The sequence below is a fragment of the Callorhinus ursinus genome, unplaced genomic scaffold (genome assembly GCF_003265705.2).
Source record: "Callorhinus ursinus isolate GAN/ISIS: 27379988/994484 unplaced genomic scaffold, GSC_fseal_2.0 scaffold14, whole genome shotgun sequence".
In the NCBI taxonomy this organism is placed as follows: domain Eukaryota; kingdom Metazoa; phylum Chordata; class Mammalia; order Carnivora; family Otariidae; genus Callorhinus; species Callorhinus ursinus.
The window spans coordinates 7,628,674-7,648,547 of NW_027397076.1; the positions used below are offsets into that span (position 1 = coordinate 7,628,674).

At 37.8% G+C, this 19,874-nt stretch overlaps 1 protein-coding gene across 3 annotated transcripts in view; it reads left to right on the plus strand.

Annotated features, from left to right (window-relative positions):
- Positions 1 to 18,001, plus strand: part of IGF1 (insulin like growth factor 1) — a 73,299-nt gene extending 55,298 nt beyond the window's left edge. For 2 of the 3 annotated variants that reach the window (XM_025882614.2, XM_025882615.2), the window contains exon 4: positions 14,271 to 18,001. In XM_025882614.2, the coding sequence (XP_025738399.1) occupies positions 14,271 to 14,330 (60 nt within the window). In that variant the 3' untranslated portion in view covers positions 14,331 to 18,001. Of the gene's footprint in view, positions 1 to 98; positions 151 to 14,270 lie in introns of all 3 variants that reach the window. The other variant, XM_073900399.1, reaches the window with a different exon arrangement.
- Positions 18,002 to 19,874: the final 1,873 nt, after the last annotated feature.

Consider the following 19,874-nt stretch of genomic DNA (forward strand, 5'->3'; position numbering starts at 1 on the left):
GAGCCCGGGCATTCTGGGCTAACTCAAAGGCTCTGTCTTCTGGGACACACCAAGGGAACCACCTGTTCTCAATGCAATTATTTTTGTGATGTTTGCAGTATCATCCCCCATCTACCACCAAGAAAACGAAGTCTCAGAGGAGAAGGAAAGGTGGGCCAAAGAAACGCCCAGGAGGGGAACAGAAGGTGGGGACGGAAGCAAGTCAGCAGATGAAAGGAAAGAAGAAAGAGCAGAGAAGGGAGACTGGAGCTAGAAACTGAATGCAGAGGCAAAAAAAAAAAAAAAAGGAAACTGGAGGAGAGAAGGACTAAGCAGACAGAGGCAAGGACGATGAGAGAGAAGCAGACAGCAATAAAGAAAAGTGGGAAGTGCTATAGAGGAATGAAGAACAGTAGGCCTGGTGGAGCTAGATAATGCATGTGATGGAAGGAGAATGAACCTGTTGTAGAATGTGGATAACAAACATGGAGAGAATGAAAAGAAAAATATAATGCCCAAAGAAGTCTAAAGAAAAACAGTGGCAAGAATGAAAAAAAAGAACACAAATTATAAAAGAGGCAAATAAGACACTACATTATGCCCCCCCCACAAAAAAACAAATAAGAGTAAAAGAATTAAGATAAAAACCAAGGCTTTTTTAATGCATTTTAAAATTTTGTGTGAAGCTATTATAGAAGAATTGGCCATGTCAATGTATGTCCAGAGTTAAATATTAGCCCAAAATTCTCAGCAAGACTGAATTGTGTCATAGAAGTTCCCAGATTTCCTTTCCTGCAGTGTCACGGAGGCTAGGTTTCTTAGTCAAGTCCAGGTTCAGGCCAAAGGGCACTGAGTATTTGCCTAAAGGCCTGTGAGGCCAGTGAGGTAACCTACAAGAGGAGGTCGTTGAACCTTTCCTTTTTTTTTTTTTTTTTTTGCACTTTGGAATCAGATATAGAAGATGTATTAGTTGTATTGGTCTGATTGGGCTGCCATAACAATATACGACAGACTGGGTGGCTTAAGCAACAGATATTTTCACACATTTCTGGAAGCTTGAAGTTCAGATGAAGGTGTTGACCTCATTTTAACTCAATTACCTCGGTAAAAACCCTATCTCCAAATAGGACACATTTTAGGTACTGAGAGTCAGGATTTTAACATATGAATGGCCAAGGAGAGACATAATTCAGCCCATAACAGAAGACTTCTGATGTCTGATTACTGCCTTCTAATCCTATCTCCTGTAAAACTCTGTGTATATGCCTATCTCTGTCACACACACACAACACGCACACGCACATGCACATGCACACACACAAATCAAGTTTTTCAGATATGAAATCCTGTGAGTTTCTGTTCCATGGAAACACTTCGACAAAAAGCCTCTGAAGTTGATTGGTTCAATCCCTTCATTTTAAAGAAAAGAATACTGAGATCCATAAAAGGGTAAAGGCATGCTTGAGTTCTAAGCTGCCCTCCTTCTGGCCAGCAGAGAAGAGCCCATAATCAACATGGACTAAGAAAGAATTCTGAAAGGAAAAGATGGGGCAGAAATAGACGGCACATGAAATCTTCCATTAACTTAATAGTTTTCCACCAGAAGGAAGGGCATGAATGAGAGCAAGGGGCTGGATTTCTCTGAAGGTAAAAAAAGCTAAGTAGAATCACAGAATTTAGGTCTTGTAAATCTTCTCCTTCAGCTTCTTTGATTTAATTAGTAGACTTAGCATCTTCATAGATATAGAACAAAAAGTCTCAAGATCATCCAAATTGTGAATTCTAAGAGCTGAGAGAGGGTGTAGGAGAGCAGTGGTCACCCAAGCAAATGATGACACTTGGGGTAAGAAGATGACTAAACCAAGAAGTGAAGTATTTCATCCAAGTAACCTACTTTGAAGATGTCATGGTATAAAGGAACCTCCTTTCCACCTGGTCCTTCATGTCCCTGCTGTTTCTACTTCAGGATCATCCTTTCTCTATGGTGCAGTGAAAACCCAGGATATATAATAAATATAACATAACAAAACATATAAGGCCATGCCCAAGCCTCAATTCAGGAGGAAAAGGTCCAGTCAGAAATATGTCAAGCCCCAGATGGGAGCTAAGCCACTTCTGCTGTGGTTGCAAAAGCCTGGCCTATCTGAATAGACAAGGGTAGGCTGGTGCCTAAGCCCATCTAGACAGTCACCTTATTCAGGAGATGCTGAGTTCTTCTACTAAGACATCCATGCTTTGAGACCAGCCTCAGGCATAAACCAATGTTTATTGCGACCACCACCTGAGAGTAGCCTGCAAATACAGATGGTTCTTCAAGTTCCACAGAAGAATTAATAATTCATGTCCTATGGAAAAGTTCCTTAGAGAATTATCTCTTCCCTATTTATTGTTGACTGCGTAAATGTCAATTATGACTCAAGGCTTTGGACAAACTATAATAATACTCTATGATAAGCTTCATTCAAAAGAAGTGAGGCAAAGACTTTAAAAGAAAAAAAAGGAATGGGACTTCCTAGTTAAAGAATGCTTAACTCTCACACTGTGGATTAAAATACACTTCTTTTTGGAATGGGTTTTATCAACTCTAAAGTAGTCATCTTGAATGCCTACATATGATTTCTGAATAATATGAACTAAGTAAATAGGAAGAACCTATTATTGTCTTTCCATCTCCTCCTTTCTAGTGTCAATACACAAGTACCTAGTGATACATGGCATATAATGCTAGATGGATGGGTGGGTGGATGGATGGATGGATGGATGGATAGATGGATGAAATAGATGGACAAATAAGTGAGACAGGAAGCTGAATAGTGGTAGAGAAAGACAGACCATAATAATAAGTAGCATTGCTGAGATGAAATGATTCCTCTCATCCTTGCATAGGACAATAAGGCAAGGACAGAGTAAGAAAAAGGAGGGCAAAGGAGATGCACTGACAACAAGCCTCGCATTGCATGTTTAGAACTTCCTTCTGGAGCTTAAACTGAAATTGTTCAAGGACCCACTGCTAAAGGTGGCAACTGGCTGAGTAGTACTTTATAGTGAATGTTATGTACCTATTTCTCTCCTCAATGCTTTCTTGAAGTGTGCAGAGTATTAATCATCATTTAATATTCTGTTTCTACCATATCTTGGTGCCAAACGATGACTGTAAAACTAATGGGAAGATGGAAGGAATCATGATCCTGAAATCAAATTGTCGAAAAATATTTTTATTGAGCACCTACAATGTGCCAACCTCTGTACTAGGCATGAAGGAAAATTATAAAGATTGAAGGGGCAGTAAAAGATAGCAGTTAAGAATACAGACTCTAGAGTCATGCTGCCCGGGTTCAAATCCTGACTCTTACTTACTGGTTGTGTGGCCTTGGGCAAATCATGTCATTTACCTGTGCCTTGGTTTTCTCGTCTGTCAAACAAGGGTACAATTGACTCTACCTCCTATGGTTGTGAAGATTTATTGACATAATATCTATATAAATGTGTATGTGAGCATGTGTGTACAAATAACATATCATATTGCTTAAAATGGTTCCTGGCACATAGTAATCACTATTAGAGTTTTAGGTAATATTATTTTATCTAGTTCTGGAAATTAGAGCCATCTGAAAAAGTAATAGATCTCTTTAAATGGAAGTGAGTCTTGTATCACTAAAACCTTCAGGGCCAAGCTTGCCAGCACTTTTTGGTGAGGTGGTAGCTGGGTTTCAAGCAGATAATAGAAGGGAACTCAGTGACCTAAGAGCCCTTCCAACCCAAAGAACCCCAGTTCTATGAATAATTCCCACTTAAGTGGAAGCTCAGCTCTCCCATGTGAGGAATCGTTAACTTTTATTTCAAGGTCACAGAATGAACTTTCAGAAAACCACCATTTTTCTCAACCAGTTAAAATCAAATGTAATACGTGTTTTCATTTCATGGTGCCTGAGGAAAATTTAACTGTAGCATGAACTCCAGCTCTTACTAGTTTTAAGTAAAATTGCCAAAATAAATAGAAATGTGGGATATTTCCGGGCTCACACAGCTTCCGGGACATTTCAGTTTCTAGGGCTGCCGATCCAGTGCCTTTCACAAGCATTTGATCTTCTTTCAAACATCTCTTGAAAACAAACAAAACCTCATACAGCTTCGAATGTGCGTGCTGTTAGGATGTAAGGGTGGAAAAAAAGGCAAAAAAAGAAGTTCTCCAAGAGCCCCTCCTCCCTCCCTTAACCCCTTGACCACCCTCCCACCAAACACCAACAGGAAATAATGTTTTCTTAAGTAATACATTTTGCAATTTCTCAAGTCCATTAGCATCTATGGGGGAAAGATGAGGTCTATTCTCTTTACTTGTCTATGTGAAGGGAATAAGGCTCTTTCACTATTTAATAGGTAACAGGTTGCTGACTTTTAATCCAAGGGCAAAGTTGATAGTTTGAAGTTAAAGTGGATGGCTTTGGTAGCAATAAGAAGATAAATTGTTTTAGACGAACCAGAATGCTCTTTTATGAGGTTAGGGATTTGGGGTGACTTGTTTTCCAAAATTATAGGTAAATATAATTTCTTGGCTTTTCTTTCAGTGAAGAATTCCTCAGGTTATATGCTCACCAAAATGATTAAAAGTCCAGCTACTAATTGCTATGAAAATCAGTGACAGTGATTTATTGACCTAAGCAAGACAAGCCCACATTTAAAGAAGGAGCAGGTGAGGTTAGCAAATGTTCTTCAGTGGCCATGAAACTTCCAGGTCAAAATCAGCTTCTCCATCCTCAGGGTGCTAACTGAAATCTGAGCACTTTTCCCTGATGTCTGCATGTTTGGGGTTCACCTTTGATGGGACTCTTTAATGCCTTTAGTGCTACCTCACTTTTATCCAGCAACCAAAAGAGATTATTTAGAAATACTGACTTATGTTTAAACTCAAAAGAGAGAAAAAGAAATAGAGAATGGCAGGGAAATTATGTGAGATGTGGACAATGGACCTGTGAGTCCATATCTGGTACTTCTAGCAAGCAGCCAGGAAAGTTCTCACCATATAGTAGAAACTCAATTACAGATCTGATGGGCTACTGCTAGATAAGTAACAAGAGCTAGAAAACATTTTGGAAAACTCCTATCTTTATTTTATTAGCTAATGTTCAGGAAACTAACTCTTTTGAAAAGTGGAAGTTTGATACAAATAAGAAGGCACCCAACTAATTTTAATTCTAAAGGTTCTTGCTGTTAATTTACAATCTGTAATTAACTATAGAAAATAGTTTTGAGGAGAAAGAGATTCTTTTCCCTACTTTCTGTGTGTGTGTTTACATAGTTTTGTGTTCTAGCATTGTTGCAACCACTAGGGATTTGGGGTGAATCACTTTCCAAAATTATAGGTAAATACAGTTTCTTGGCTTTTCTTTCAGTGAAGGCAAATTCTTATGTGAAAACTAATCATCATTCAGGAGAAATCACATTATTCCTTTGTCTTCTCAAAGGCCCAGGTTTAGTGCTAAATTAAATATTATTCAGGAAATAAAGGGAAAATTATTGAAGAGGGAGAAAGAAGTTGGTTTTCTTTCTATTGTATCTTCTAAGGATCCACGGATTTCAACTACTTCCAATCTGATCTACAGAGAGAAAGAATGGTTCTGTATATCAGAAAACAGAAACTTTCACATAGAACCAATTTGCAACTTTAGAAACTTTCAGGTCTAATTCTTGACCCAGCACAATCATAGTTCAGTTCATCCAGCCTGTCTTCATTCCAGCATCCCCTGCTCCTACTTCTATTAGACATTGGGGTTATTGGCAAAAACTATCCAATGCCTTTTCCTCCACTTTCCCCTTCCATAACTGTAAACCTCTAACTTCCTCAGTTCACTCTGGCATACATACACTTTTGTTCCCATTGGATCATACAAAGGTACATACATTTATTTCAGTAGGCGTGTATTACTGTCACTATGGAAAGAAGGAGGCAATAGTTTATACCATCCTTTCTGGCTTCTCTAACTAGTAGGGTGAAAATTTCTATAGGAAGGTGGGATGTTAAGAGCAAGACCTATGAAAGACTGAGCATGATGGCAGTTCTTCTGTCTGGTAAAATAACCCCAAAGTTCCCACTGAGAGACCAAGAGATTTTACATCAAACCCAAAACTGACCAAGTAGCCCCGCCTTCTAAGATGGGATCCTTATGCCAAATGTTTTTATAAAATTCTGTGTAAAATATATAAATGTTTATATGGGGCTTTCTGTCTGGCCAGTTCCAGGAGGTCAAGTAATCAAAGACCAACCATCCCTGCCATCTGTGAAAATATGATGTGCTCTTTTCACAGCTATAAATAACAATTATGGCAAGACAAAAATTCCAAATGATTAGGTGCAAGACCATGGCAGGTTGAGGGTTGGGTAAAGATTCCTAATCAGTTGACTGTTGTAGACTTGGGAATATGCGTTATTTATGTCATGGTGTGTGGGTGGCATGCTTGGATAGTTCCATGAGGCATTGCAGGACTAGAAAATAAGGAAAGTATAAATGAATCAATAAATACATAGCGCTATTACTGTTACTTTGTCAATATCGGTTGACTTAGGCCACTGTTGGATGCTCTGGTTTGTCTTTCTGTAAATAATGACATTTATTTCCTTCTTCAAATGAATATTAGGATAGAGGTAGAAGTGATTTTGGCACAATGAAGCAATTCTGATTTCTAAAAACTGTATACACGCATGAATTGTTCTTGCGCCATTTTCTGTCCTGGAAAAGCTCTGCTGGCACCATGAGTGTTTACTTTTATAAGCTGAAAGGCTCCCATCAACGTCAAACAGATGCAAATCACTTTAACTTGTCACAGTGTTATTTTGTTCATCCTAAAAGTTCAGACAAGCCTTTCAAACTTCCAGAATTTCTCTCAATTCAGCGAGGAGGAAAATTTAGAACACAGTATTTGAGTGTTCTGCCCAGATGTGTCACACACACAAAGAATGAGTGGAGGAGGGCAACACCCTTTCCTACCGATCCTGTGAACTCATCACTATGGCGTTGAAATGACACCAAAAGCTACAGCTCTGGGACACACATCTCCTCAGAACATGGCAATATAAATCACTTCATATACTACTTTAAGTACTCCAGCATAAGTTGTATGTCAGATGTATGGCATTTTGGAGGCTTGAGAAAAAAAATAATCAAATCCAGTTTTCAGGTAAAAATGTGCTGAATCCTTAGCACACATCAGTGAAATTGTTAGAATGTGGTGTTTCACTTTTCAAAGTACCACAACATTTGAACCTTTCAATAATTCCAAAATCAACTCCCTCTGGGAAAGATAGTGTTCTTAAACTTTTTTTTTATTTAAAAATGTAACACAAACACAAACAGCTAACTAAACAAGCTGCCCATAAAATCAACAGTGTAAGCAGTCTGAACCCTGAAGTGTTTTACAACATCCTTCAAGACTATTAAAGGCAACGTAAATACCTCTTGCCAACCAGGGAAAATACCCTTCAGCACTTTTTTTCCTTTACTTTTTTTTCCCCAGGATTTTAAACAATTTTGGTAGTGATTTCTTACATCCCAGACAGAAATATTTGAAATAAAGTCAGGTGGTATCCTTTGAAGAGTAAGAAAGTTGCTAAATCTGGATAATCCATGAGTAATTATGGGACAAATATAAATTCCCTAAATCCTAGGGATTCCTAGGGATGCACCAGTCTCTAGAAAAAAAGAAGTGTACATCTGGTATCCCAGCATTCCAGGGAGCTCTAAGCACTCAGTAAGTAGATTCCCTTTCTCCTACCAGGGAAAGGCAACACCCTCCTATGGGATGGTTACAACAGTAACTATAAAAAGGGCAGTGGGCAGTAAGAATAGCTGGTATTTATTAAGCACATGCCCAGTGGTAAGGATTATAGTGAATTATTTCAGTTAATCTTCACCATTAGATTATAGGGTAAATACTAAAATTATCCCCATTGTACAGATTTAAAAAGTTGGGCTGAGTATGGCTAAATGTCTTGCCAAGGTCTTGCTCTAACAAGTGGCCAGACCAGAATCTAAACTCAGGAGGGACTCCAGTGTGTTAACCATGCACTGCACTCTCTTTTCTGCATTTTTCGTTGATACTTCTTGTACCACAACCCACCAATTGTAAGTTCCAAAACACGAGGGTTTTTGTCTCCATAGAGAGCACAGCAGGAAGTAGGAAGCCATGCAAGGGTTGCTATTTAAACTCTATTCTACTACTTCTACAGAAAAATTAAAACAATTTAGCAAGCTTTTCCTGATTTGCTATGCTTGTTGGAAGTACTGTGCATCTGGGAAGGATACAGAGGTGAAGGAAACATGTTACCTATCCTCAAGGAGCTTACTTTTCCGTGGGGAAACAAACACAGACATATTTACTCTACAGCACATCAATGCTCTAACAAAGGTAGAGGCAGAGTGGACTCTGATAGCACTGAAGCCTGAGCATACTGATGTTGCTAATAAATGAGTTCACAAAATGGATCAAAATCAAGGGCCCTTGAAACAGTAGGCTCTCTCACACACAACTATGCCAGGTAAATGTGAAGGGTGATCATCTGCACTCATAATAACATTATGAGGTGGGTGCTTTTACCCAACCCTTTCTTTTTACAGAAGAGGAAAGAGAGGAGAGAACAATGTAGTGATTCTCAAGGTCCCTTAATTCCTGTGTGGGGAGGTAGTATCCAAACCAGGTGTGTAAGCCCAGGTCTTTGGGGAAACAGAGATGAGACTGGGTTAAATGAGCAGGATTTTATTAGGGGAAATACTGGTGTGAAATAGGTGGGGAATCGGGGAGCCTGGGCAAGCCATCAGAACACAATGCAAGTGTGACCCCAAGTGAAGGAGAAGGGCCTGCAGAGAGAATGTTGGGTGGAAATGTCTTGGACTGCTGTATAGTCTAAGGAAATGTTCAGAAAAGCCACTGAGGAGTCCTTGAATCAAAAGTTTGCCAATAAAGGAATCTTGTGTTTCCCAGGAATGGGTCTACCTGTATCCCCACCATATTCATTCTTGTCTTTGGGGAAGGTGTCAGCTCTGGGCCATTCACCTTTGCCAGAGAAAAGGGTCATATTGGAAAAAATGGCCATTCCCACCATAACCACAGAAAAGGTAGGATGAAGTAATTTCCAGGAAAAAAGGAAGAGGCTGAACAGACTGACATTATGTCTAATCTATATACCTTTTACTTTGTTAAAGAGGCAACCATCCCACCAGGAGCCCAAGTCTCTTGAAATGTGCACCTTTGTCCTTTGGTTTTAAAAAGTCGCATCCCAAAGCACTGAGTAGACCGCATGACACTTACTCTCTTGGCTCCCAGAGATGAAAGGCTGACCCAACTATCCTGGAATTTGAACTTGTGATTCCCTGAAGTAACTTTGATATTGAAACATCTAAATCATCCTCCACAATTTCATGTGTCTCCAGGCCAAACCAGCAAAGTAGCTAGAGCACATCCTTTTCTACAAGCAAAGAGCTGATATCTGGGCGATCTTTCCAATTATCTGTTCCTCTGTTTCCCCCCTATTTTGCCCTTTTTAGGAGAAGGTCAATGCTGAATTAGGATTTTTCCTATACAATAGGCTTCTGTCTACGGCCATACCACCCTGAATGCGTCTGATCTCGTCTGATATAAAATAGGCTGCTAATATTCCATGCTGGACATTATTTTCCCAGCATTTCTTATAGGGTGCCAGGCTTTTCTTAGACTTTATGTCATACAATACTTACTTGTTTGGAGTAGTTGAGATGGAAACATAGTCTATTGAAAACATCACTGCTTCCTCTCTGAAATTTAAAGAGACTATTATCATCCTTCTTTTAGATGCTGTTTCTCAGGCAAAACCTCATAAAGATAGGTGGGGCAAAAAGAAGGGCTTATGATATCCACAGGGTTAGCTTTTCCTAAATGAATACTGTGCTACTAAATTCCTATCAATAATAATATAAATGGGGCCCAGCTCACTCTTGTGGTAAGGGACGGTACACCTCCGTAGTTTAGAGTCTAGCCTTACCCTCTAAACAAGCATATAACCACCAGCTGGGATCATGGGCAGCTTATAACATTGTCAATTATTATTATTGGAAAGATATTTGGACCTTGAAGCACCCAAAAATGTTTTATCTTTTGGAGAAGCAATATGGTAGAATGGCTAACTGGTGAGTTCCAGAATCAGAGGAAACTGGTTGTTTAGCTTTTCTAAGCTTCAGATTCCTTAAAGGCAAAATGAACAAGACATATTATCCATCCCCAAGAGAACTAGGAAAATTAAATAAGAAAAATATGTGCAATTAACATATATAATGTAGTGCCCAGCCCTGAGCGAGAGAAGTATCTTATTAAAATAATAAATTGTCTAATTATTAGTCCTAGGTCTATCAGTTTGTTTTTATGTGACCTCAAGCAAGTCACCAAATCTTAGCAAGCCTTAGGTTATAAATACGACTGATGCAAATAATATCACTTTACTGGAGATTACCATGTAAACTATAAAGTGTCTGCAAATGTTAATCAAGGTTATTGTTACTGCCATTGTTATTAGCTCTCAGTGATCTTTTCAATCAAAAAGTTTGTGGATTGCTTTCTTTTGTAAAGCCAGGAGCTAGGATAAGAGCCAAGAGACAATGGGAGAATGTGAATTTCATGTAATACTTCAGGGCATTCACCAGCTTCCTAAATATCTGTGTATGGTACACAATGTGTTATTATGTATATCACAAATTAAGATGTTCTGAAACTTATTCCCTGATGAGTTGGTTAACATTTCCTTCGAAGTGATAAATTTCCTCAACCAACCTGAGTGAGCTAAAGGGCCAAGATTTTTTTTTTTTTAATAATCTTACCTTCCCTGGTGTCAGTAGGAAACAATATTTACTCACTACTGTTTTCCTTTCAAAAATCTGTCTAGTTGCATACTAGAAACAGTGTCAGCTGGTTTGTTTGTCTTGGACAAGCTGTTGAAGTGAAAAGTTTTTGCTTGGCTCAATGTGGGACAGTTTCATAACCCTTCAAGAAGTGCATTGAAGGTGGGTGCCAGTTCCGGCTGCTTCTAACATGCCTCCACTTGCTGCCCATTGTCAAGGGTGGCCAATGTAATTAAATTAAGACAATAAGCAAAGCAACAGATGCGACTGAGACCAAATCCCTGAGTGCTTTTGTTTTGTCACTGTCATTGTCTGCAACAAAGAAGTCACATGTGAGAGCCTGGGAAGGGAGCCAAATGCAAACCAGACAACATCCCAGCTGGTTTTGAATGGCCTCCACCTTACGCGTGTGTGCATGGGAACCATGCTACTTGGAGCAGTGTCTGCTCTACTCAAGTTAGTTTCTGCCCGTGGCTTTGCTGCAAGGCTGAAACAGACTCAGAAGAAATAGGCCAGATCCCTGTGCTCAGACTGACACTTTACACCTCTGCTTTGAGAGAAAAGAAGAAGAATCTCTCTGTTGGGGAAAAGGATAAGATCCACATGGTTAACCAATCTAACCTCAATCCTTTTTGCTACAGCCTTCATGAATTTGAAGAGGGATGGAAGAAACCTGAATTTTTTCTTCTGTAAATCTGGGATTAATTTGGCTTGAGAGAAAGACTAGAGATTATCTCACACCTCATCTTTTAATTTGTTACTATTTCATTCTTGAGCATTTTTCCTAGTATGCTCATTATCCAGATTCTTAAAATCTTTTTCTAAACTGGTATGCCTGTTAAAGAGAAAACAAGGCAAACTCAAATTAGCATATTTTTAGATCTGTTATTTAATTTGATTAGTAGTTTGGTAGAGAAGTGGTATCCTTAATAATGGCCATGTGGGGGTTTTGATGAGCCACATACCATCTGCAGGGTCCACTGCATACTAAACAGAAATGTTTCAAGGAGTTTGGGACAATAGTGATACAACTCTGTAGCCCCATTTGTTTTTCTTCCATTTTTCAGGAGAACTCCTTTAAGAATGCAGATTGGTGGGGGGTGGGAGGGATGGGGTGGCTGGATGATAGACATTAGGGAAGGTATGTGCTATGGTGAGCGCTGTGAATTGTGTAAGACTGTTGAATCACAGACCTGTACCTCTGAAACAAATAATACATTATATGTTAAAAAAAAAAGAAGAAGAAGAAGAAGATAGTAGGAAGGGCAAAATGAAGGGGGGGAAATCAGAGGGGGAGGCGAACCAGGAGAGACTATGGACTCTGAGAAACAAACTGAGGGTTCTAGAGGGGACGAGGGTGGGGGGATGGGTTAACCTGGTGATGGGTATTAAAGATGGCACGTATTGAATGGAGCACTGCGTGTTATACACAAACAATGAATCATGGAACACTACATCAAAAACTAATGATGTAATGTATGGTGATTAACATAACATAATAAAATTTAAAAAAATTTAAAAATGCATCTAAAAAAAGAAAAAAAAGAATGCAGAATAACATGTAAGATTAGGAATATAAATTTACTGGTAGCTTAACAGTGGATATTTTTATATCGACAAATGCATGTTAAGTGGACTTGGTGAAGTTGTATGGTATCTGGGGGGAAAGTGCCAGTATTTTAAACCGATGCATTTCAAGCTATCCTATACAAATGTCAAACTTCTTCCCACAAATATTCAATGGCCACTGAGCTAGTTATTTTAATAAACATATTTACACAATGAAACTATCTTCCCTCTATTTAGTCAGTACAGGATATTGACCATCAACTTACAAAGTGCTAACTAGCTTTTTAGAAGGACTTGATAACTCTAACATTCCAGGTAGAGCTGAAAAATATGTGTAAGAGAAATTACCAAATCCCTATGGGCCTTAGCCAATAGGTTTTATTTCCAGGGATTGTAGTCAATTCTGTCCCAGCTTCTCACACCCTGCAGGTCTCAGGTCTGAACAGTTTCCAAAGTCCTTTACAATGATCTATAGGTTCCTAAGAACGATTGGGTTGAGAGGTCATTACTTTAGCCAGAAGGAAGAATTTGGAGATTCCAGAGACCATAGTGAGAACTCTTATTTTTGGTCATGATGAAAACATGTTCTGGGAAAAAGGGATATTGTGGATTCTTGAACTTTATTCTGTACCAATAATGATTCATTATGTCCTCCTCTAAGGGCCTCCTCGTTAGAGGTGAAACCAAGAGAAAAAGCACCTTATGTTTATGCATGCTGATGCCACTTCCTCCCGGATTTAATCCACATCTTCTTATTTGTATAAGCTTTGCTATTTAAATATATTCAAGGATAAAATAATAACTATAGGAAAAGTACAATGACTTGATTATACACATTATTAGAGGGCCCAGTATAGTCATTTAATTCATTCTATAGCTATTTATTGGGCAACTGCAATATTTCAGGCATTGTTTTAGAGAAAGGTATATTAACAGTGAACAGACAGATGGGTCTCTACTATATAGGGCTTCTATTCTAAGCAAAACTCAATATTCCTTGGATAACAGCATTGCTTGCTAATAAGTGAATGGTAGCACCAAAGCAAGGAACCCAGGGTTTTTAGTGCAGGAATGGTTTCCAATGAAGATGAAATAATAATAACAAGTAAATAATGATAACTAATACTTATATAGTGCTTACCATGTGCCAGGCCTATTATAAGTCTTTTAGGTACTAATTCTTTAATTCTTAATCCTACAAGGTAGGAACTATCGTTATGCTAGTTTATAGATGAAATTGAGACACAAGAGATTGCCACTTGCACAAGTTCACATAACTAAAACTGAAAGAGTCAGGATTTGAACCCAGCTCAGTACATCTGTGATTTTACAGATTCTAAGTCAATTATAAAACTTCCCAATCTTCTACTTCTAAAATTCTCCCTTTCTCCATAGGAGAAAAAGAAGAAAATGAAAAATGTCTCCTTTTTACAAAAATTAAACCAAAACAAAATGCAATAAAACTACAGAGGATGATCCCAGAATGTCCTTTTCCGCCCCCCCTCTTAGTAGGAAAAGATGCCACAGGCCAGAATTCTGGATTTTTCATTCTCCTTCTGGTCAATGAGTCCATGATAGTGGCAGATGAATAGAAACACATTTTTGTGTGATTATAAAGCAATCTGTAGTCCCCATGACACCAGGGACACATAAAAGTAGCCTGAGTAAAGTTTGACTGCACTAAAAACTAAAGGCCTATCTACTTACATATGTTTTTCTTAGAAAAAAAACAGGCTCAAGGTGTCCGTGAGATTGACCGATGAAGCATCAAATATGAAAGGTTGAGACCCAGTGTTAGAAATAGATGGGTAGGGTACATAAAACTTCATCAAATTAATGTCACTTTTTCTCCCTTATTTTTAGGAAGTACATTTGAAGAACGCAAGTAGAGGGAGTGCAGGAAACAAGAACTACAGAATGTAGGAAGACCTTCCTGAATTGTGAAGAATGACATGCCACCGGCAGGATCATTTGCTCTGTAGGAGTTACCTGATAAACATCAGAAGACTTACCAAAAAAAAATAAGTTTGATAACATTTCAAAAGACGGGCATTCCCCCCAATGAAATACGCAAGTAAACATTCCAACATTGTCTTTAGGAGTGATTGTTAAAAGCTTTGCACCTTGCAAAAATGGTCCTGGAGTTGGTAGATTGCTGTTGATCCTTTATCAATAATGTTCTATAGAGAAAAATATATATATAAATATATCTTAGTCCCTGCTTCTCAAGAGCCACAAATGCATGGGCGTTGTGTAGATCCAGTTGCACTAAATTTGTTTCTGAGTCTTGGCTGCTGGAGCCATTCATTCAGCAGTCTTGTCTAAGTGGTTTATTCTTTTTTTTTTTTTTTAATTTGCACTTCTTTCTACGCAACACAGGCCATTTGTTTTACATTGTCTGATAATCTTGTCTATATTCACCCTCCCCCCACTTCATCTTTATATTTGCCAAATTTGGCCTCCTCAAGAGCAGCAACAAGCAGTCAAGTAGCACACCCAAAAGATTTTAACCCAAAAGATTCCATCTGTGGCATTTGTACCAAATATAAGTTGGATTCATTTATTTTAGACACAAAGCTTTATTTTTCCACATCTTGCTAGAAAAAATTTTGAGGCCAATCATTTTTAGGCATATGTTTTAAGCATAGGAAGTCTCAAACTCTCAACAGTTCCTTCAAATGATGAGTTAATGTGCAAACTGATTAGTAACTTCTCTTTTTTTTTCCATATAGAGCACTATGTAAATTTAGCATATCAAGAATACAGGATATATCACAAACAGTATGTAAAACTCTGTTTTTTTAGTACAATGGTGCTATTTTGTAGTTTGTTATATGAAAGAGTCTGGCCAAAACGGTAAAAGGTGAAAGCAAAACAGAAGAAGCCTGGAGCCCAAGATGATACGAAGGGGAAGGGTCCTAAAAATCCATCCATTTGGGAAAGAAGGCAAAATTCTCCCAATGATGACTTCCAAGAAAAACTTAAGACACAAAGTCCGCTAATGCAAATTTGACTGGGGAGTCCAGAGAGGAGTGGAAAAAGCAGAAGGCTAGGAATTTAACAGTCCTGGCTTCTATTTCTCACTGAAGAAATAAACATTTGCCAACTCTGTCACGGACTCACCATTGTGTGACTTTGGGCAAGTCACTTCACCTCTCTGTGCCTGTTTCCTCATCTACAAAATGGGGGCAAAACGCCATCTACCTACCTCACAGGGGTGGTATGAAGATTACAAAGATAAAGCTCCAGATTTTATTCTGGGTTGCTATAAGGGCACAAGTTCAGAGCCCTTCAGTTGCTGGGAGGCAAGGAATTGTAGAAACAACCCATTCACCGCATAACTAGGAAACTGATCAGCTGAATGTTCCTGACGTGCTGATTCTTGTCAATGTAGCTAGCCCACAAACTATCCAATTACCTAGTTGTTAAAAGCTGCCAGCTCCATCTCTTTTAAAACCCTTTCAAAATAAGTAAGAAATATCTGATACACAATCAGATCTGAATTCTGCATTTGGATTTATGAATACAAAGTGCAAAGAGAGAAAGGAAAAGAAAAAAAAAAAAAGATTTCCACCAGTGAAAGAGGGACTACTCCATCTGTTAGCACTCATTGACTCACCCAGGCAGTTACTAGTAATCTAGTAATACTTCTTGTAATATTATAAATGATACTCTGTTCATTTTGAACAATATAGTTATTCCTTCTCTTTGGGTAACCACCTAAAAAAAAATGGCCCAGGATTTCAAATATTGAAATAATATCTAATTCTAAAAAAATCACAAAATCACTTTCTTTAATAAATTTTGCTCTTATCCTTAGCTATATTTACATATACATTTTTTTATTTTTTGTTAAAATATGCTTGACTAGAGTTGCTAGTTGAGAGGCAAAATTTTCCTTTAGAACTAGAAATTTTCTTTTATGTCTGCTGACAAGAGTGACCCCTGGCCTTCTGCGGATGCATCTTATCCATTCAACTGAAAATTGATATCAAGAAAATCCAACAGTGAGGATAGGCCCATGGTGACCTAGAAAATGTTTCCCAACTACATTTTAAGATTTTCTTATTAGAACAATGAATCATCCATCATTCAGATCTTTTTATCTGCCTTCAAACTTTTTGGTGAAAAGCCACCAGGCTAGATTACTTCATGCAAAGTGTATTTCTTTGTTCTTGGAAATTGTACATGGAAAACCAAAATAGCATCTTTAGTTTTCATCCCACTGGTTCACCTCAAGGTTCAGAAACCAGAAAACGTCTAAGACTTCCTGGATCTTCAAACATATGCAAAAAGAAGCCCTATATAGTGGGTACCCCTGCTCAGCCAATAAGTGCTTAAACCCTCAGACCCTCAGCATTACTTGAATTGAGCACCTCTGTCAGGCTGAGCAATGTTGTGATCACTATAGACAAATGTAAAAGAAACTAGAAGTCATTTTTGCCCTTTATCTGTTTTCCAGACAGATGTGTTCTGTGGATTTAGATGCTGGACCTCTCTTCCCAAAATGGCACTTCTGGTTTTTATTTCTTTTTCTTCATGTGTACCTTTTAAAATTGCTGTCTCTCAGCAACAGTTTACATGCAATCCTCTGCAGACCTATGGGTTTCCAGGCACAGTTGGATATGGTAATTCTAAGAGTATCTATGACTTATTTGATTCACTTAATAATTCTATTCACAGCCAAAACTACCCTAGTGAGGAAGGCTTTAATATGCAAAGCTTTATTATCTTTCTTCATTTTTTCCAACACATAATCCTCTCCAACTGTATCATAAATCAATGAACTAAAAATTAACTAATTATACTAACTCACTATCTTATTTTTAAATGAAATAAAACTAGAAGACAAATCGATGTAAAACCTCAAAAATCAGTTGATCTACATACTACAGCAGAATGACCCAGGATCGATAGAAAGGAGCACCTAAAATTTCACATCTCAAAACTTTTACAAGCTTTGCTTTGGATTTTTCAAATGAGGCAATTTCAAAATGCTTATGAAAAAGCTATAAATATCGGTAAGAATGAGCTTTCAGTTTACAGGCTTAGCTTTAATTTAACTGACAATACTGAATACCTAGATCAAATTTCGGTTCCCAGTTCCCCAAATAACATTACAGTATCTTTTGAACACTTTAAGATGAGGAGGATCCACTGAAAAAGTTAATGTATCCTTCCATCAGAATCCACTCTTCTAGAAATAAAGAAAAACTTGCAACACCCACCCCCCGACAGGCACGTGCACGTGCGCACACACTCAATCTAAGAGTCCAGTGGAATACTGAGAAGAAATCACTTCCTTGAAAAAACTTATTGGGGGAAAAAAAAAAGGCCTAGCCTCCCTTGAGAATCCATCGCCTCCTTGGAATGTCAATGTTTGTGTAGATGACACCATCTCATGCACTGTGGCTCCAGGGTTTCTGTTACTAGTTTATGCACTTGGGAGACTGCTTAAATGGAAGATGTAGCACATTTTGCTTTCCCATTTATTGTTTGGCCGGCTATGCCAATGTGGTGCTATTGTTTCTTTAAGAAAGTACTTGACTAAAAAAAAAAAAAAAAAAAAGGAAAAAAAAAGGAAAAAAAAGAAAGCATAGACATATTTTTTTAAAGTATGAAAACAACAATTCTATAGATAGATGGCTTAATAAAATAGCATGAGGTCTAGTCGCCACCACCTTTCAACTTTTTATCACTCACAAGTAGCGTACTGTTCACCAAATTGTGAGTTTGGGGGTGTAGGGACAGAAGATGGAATTTTTGTAAAGTTAGAAGGCTCTGTTATTCTGCTGGCTCTCAAACTCAGCAAAATTAGCAATATGTTATCCAATCCAAACACCTCGATCAAGAGCATAGAGTATACATGGGGAAAAAAAGGACCTTACAGGCAAATGGCAGAACAAAACATGATGAAATTACTTACTGATTTTTGTGCTCTCTGCTCTAAAACAGATATTCAGCAAGTGGAGAAAATAAAAACAAAGAGTTAAAATGCATAGATTAAATCTGCTAAAAATAGCTTCTGCCACATCCCCCTTAAGTCATTCTTTGGCATTTACTGATTTATAGAAGATACTCTCCCTTCATCTAAACATCTCAAAGAGCAGTAGCTCTCATAAAAAGCAATCACTGATCTCATTGGGAAGTGTTGGAAAGTATTTCCTTATGAGATGGGGGTTATCTACTGATAAGGAAAGAGAAGAATTTATGAGAAATCGTTGAAAGAGATGGCTAACAATCTGTGAAGATTTGTTTTTGTTTTTGTTTTCGGGGTTTTTTTGTTTTGTTTTTTACTTTATACAGTCTTTATGAATATCTTAATGTTCAAAAATGACTTGGTTCTTTCTTCTTTTTTTATATTGGAATGAGGGATGATAAGTTAAACCCACATAGACTCTTTAAAACTATAGGCTAGATAGAAGTGTATGTTTGACTTGTTGAAGCTATAATCAGACTATTTAAAATGGTTTTGCTATTTTTAATCTTAAAAGAGTGTACTAATTTATTAGAGATGGTTCCTGTTTGGCTCTCTTCATAAGAAAGAGCATTCCCACTCAAATCACCTGGGCTTTCCCATCAGTGTTTTCAAAAGATAAATCTGATTTATCCGTCATTATGGCATCATTTATTTAAAAAAAATTTTAATAGAAGAATTGTAATTCTTTATGCCCCTCTCTTGCAATGATCATGAAGTTCAGAATATGAGGGAGCAAAAACAAGAAGAAAATTTTGTTGATTCTTTGTTTTTGGTTTGTTTAAATGCTAGTGTTTAATCCTATAGTACATATTTGCTTATTGCTATTTTAATATTCTAAAAGACTTTCCTGTTAGGTGTTAGAAACTGATACATAGATATCTTTTTTGTGTGATTTCTATTTAAAAAAAAAGGAGACGAGAGGACTGTCTGAAGCTTTAAAGTGCATATGGTACAGGATAAAGATACCAATTGAAATAACCAAGTCCTATCTAGAACAATACTTTTTTGGGGGAAACCTCTCATAGATAAAACAGAGGCCCAGGGAATTTTTGAAACTATCTCTATTCCTCCCAGTCCTTATTCATTTAGTATTTGCCTCAAATTTTTATAGAGGGGTGACCAAGCTGAAACCCTAGAATTAAAGGGACCTCTTTAAAAAACATATATTCCACATGTTCCCTCTTAATTTATGATTACACATTGATCTTAAACATGGTCCCTCTTTCTCCCCATTCTTCAGCTGTCATTGATAGGGTCTTTGAAGGAAAAAAATGTTAATTTTAAAAGGGGAACACAAAAGTCCAGTGTTACTGCCCAATTGAAATGTGAGTTAAGATGGAGATAGTTTCTCCTACTTTATCCCTGCTGAATCCCCTGATACCTTCAGAATGACCTTTTGTAAACCTTAGAATCTGCCTTTTATTTAATTGCCCAGACCTACTGCATCCTAAAAGTAAACATTATTCATTTTCTTTTGCCCAAAATGC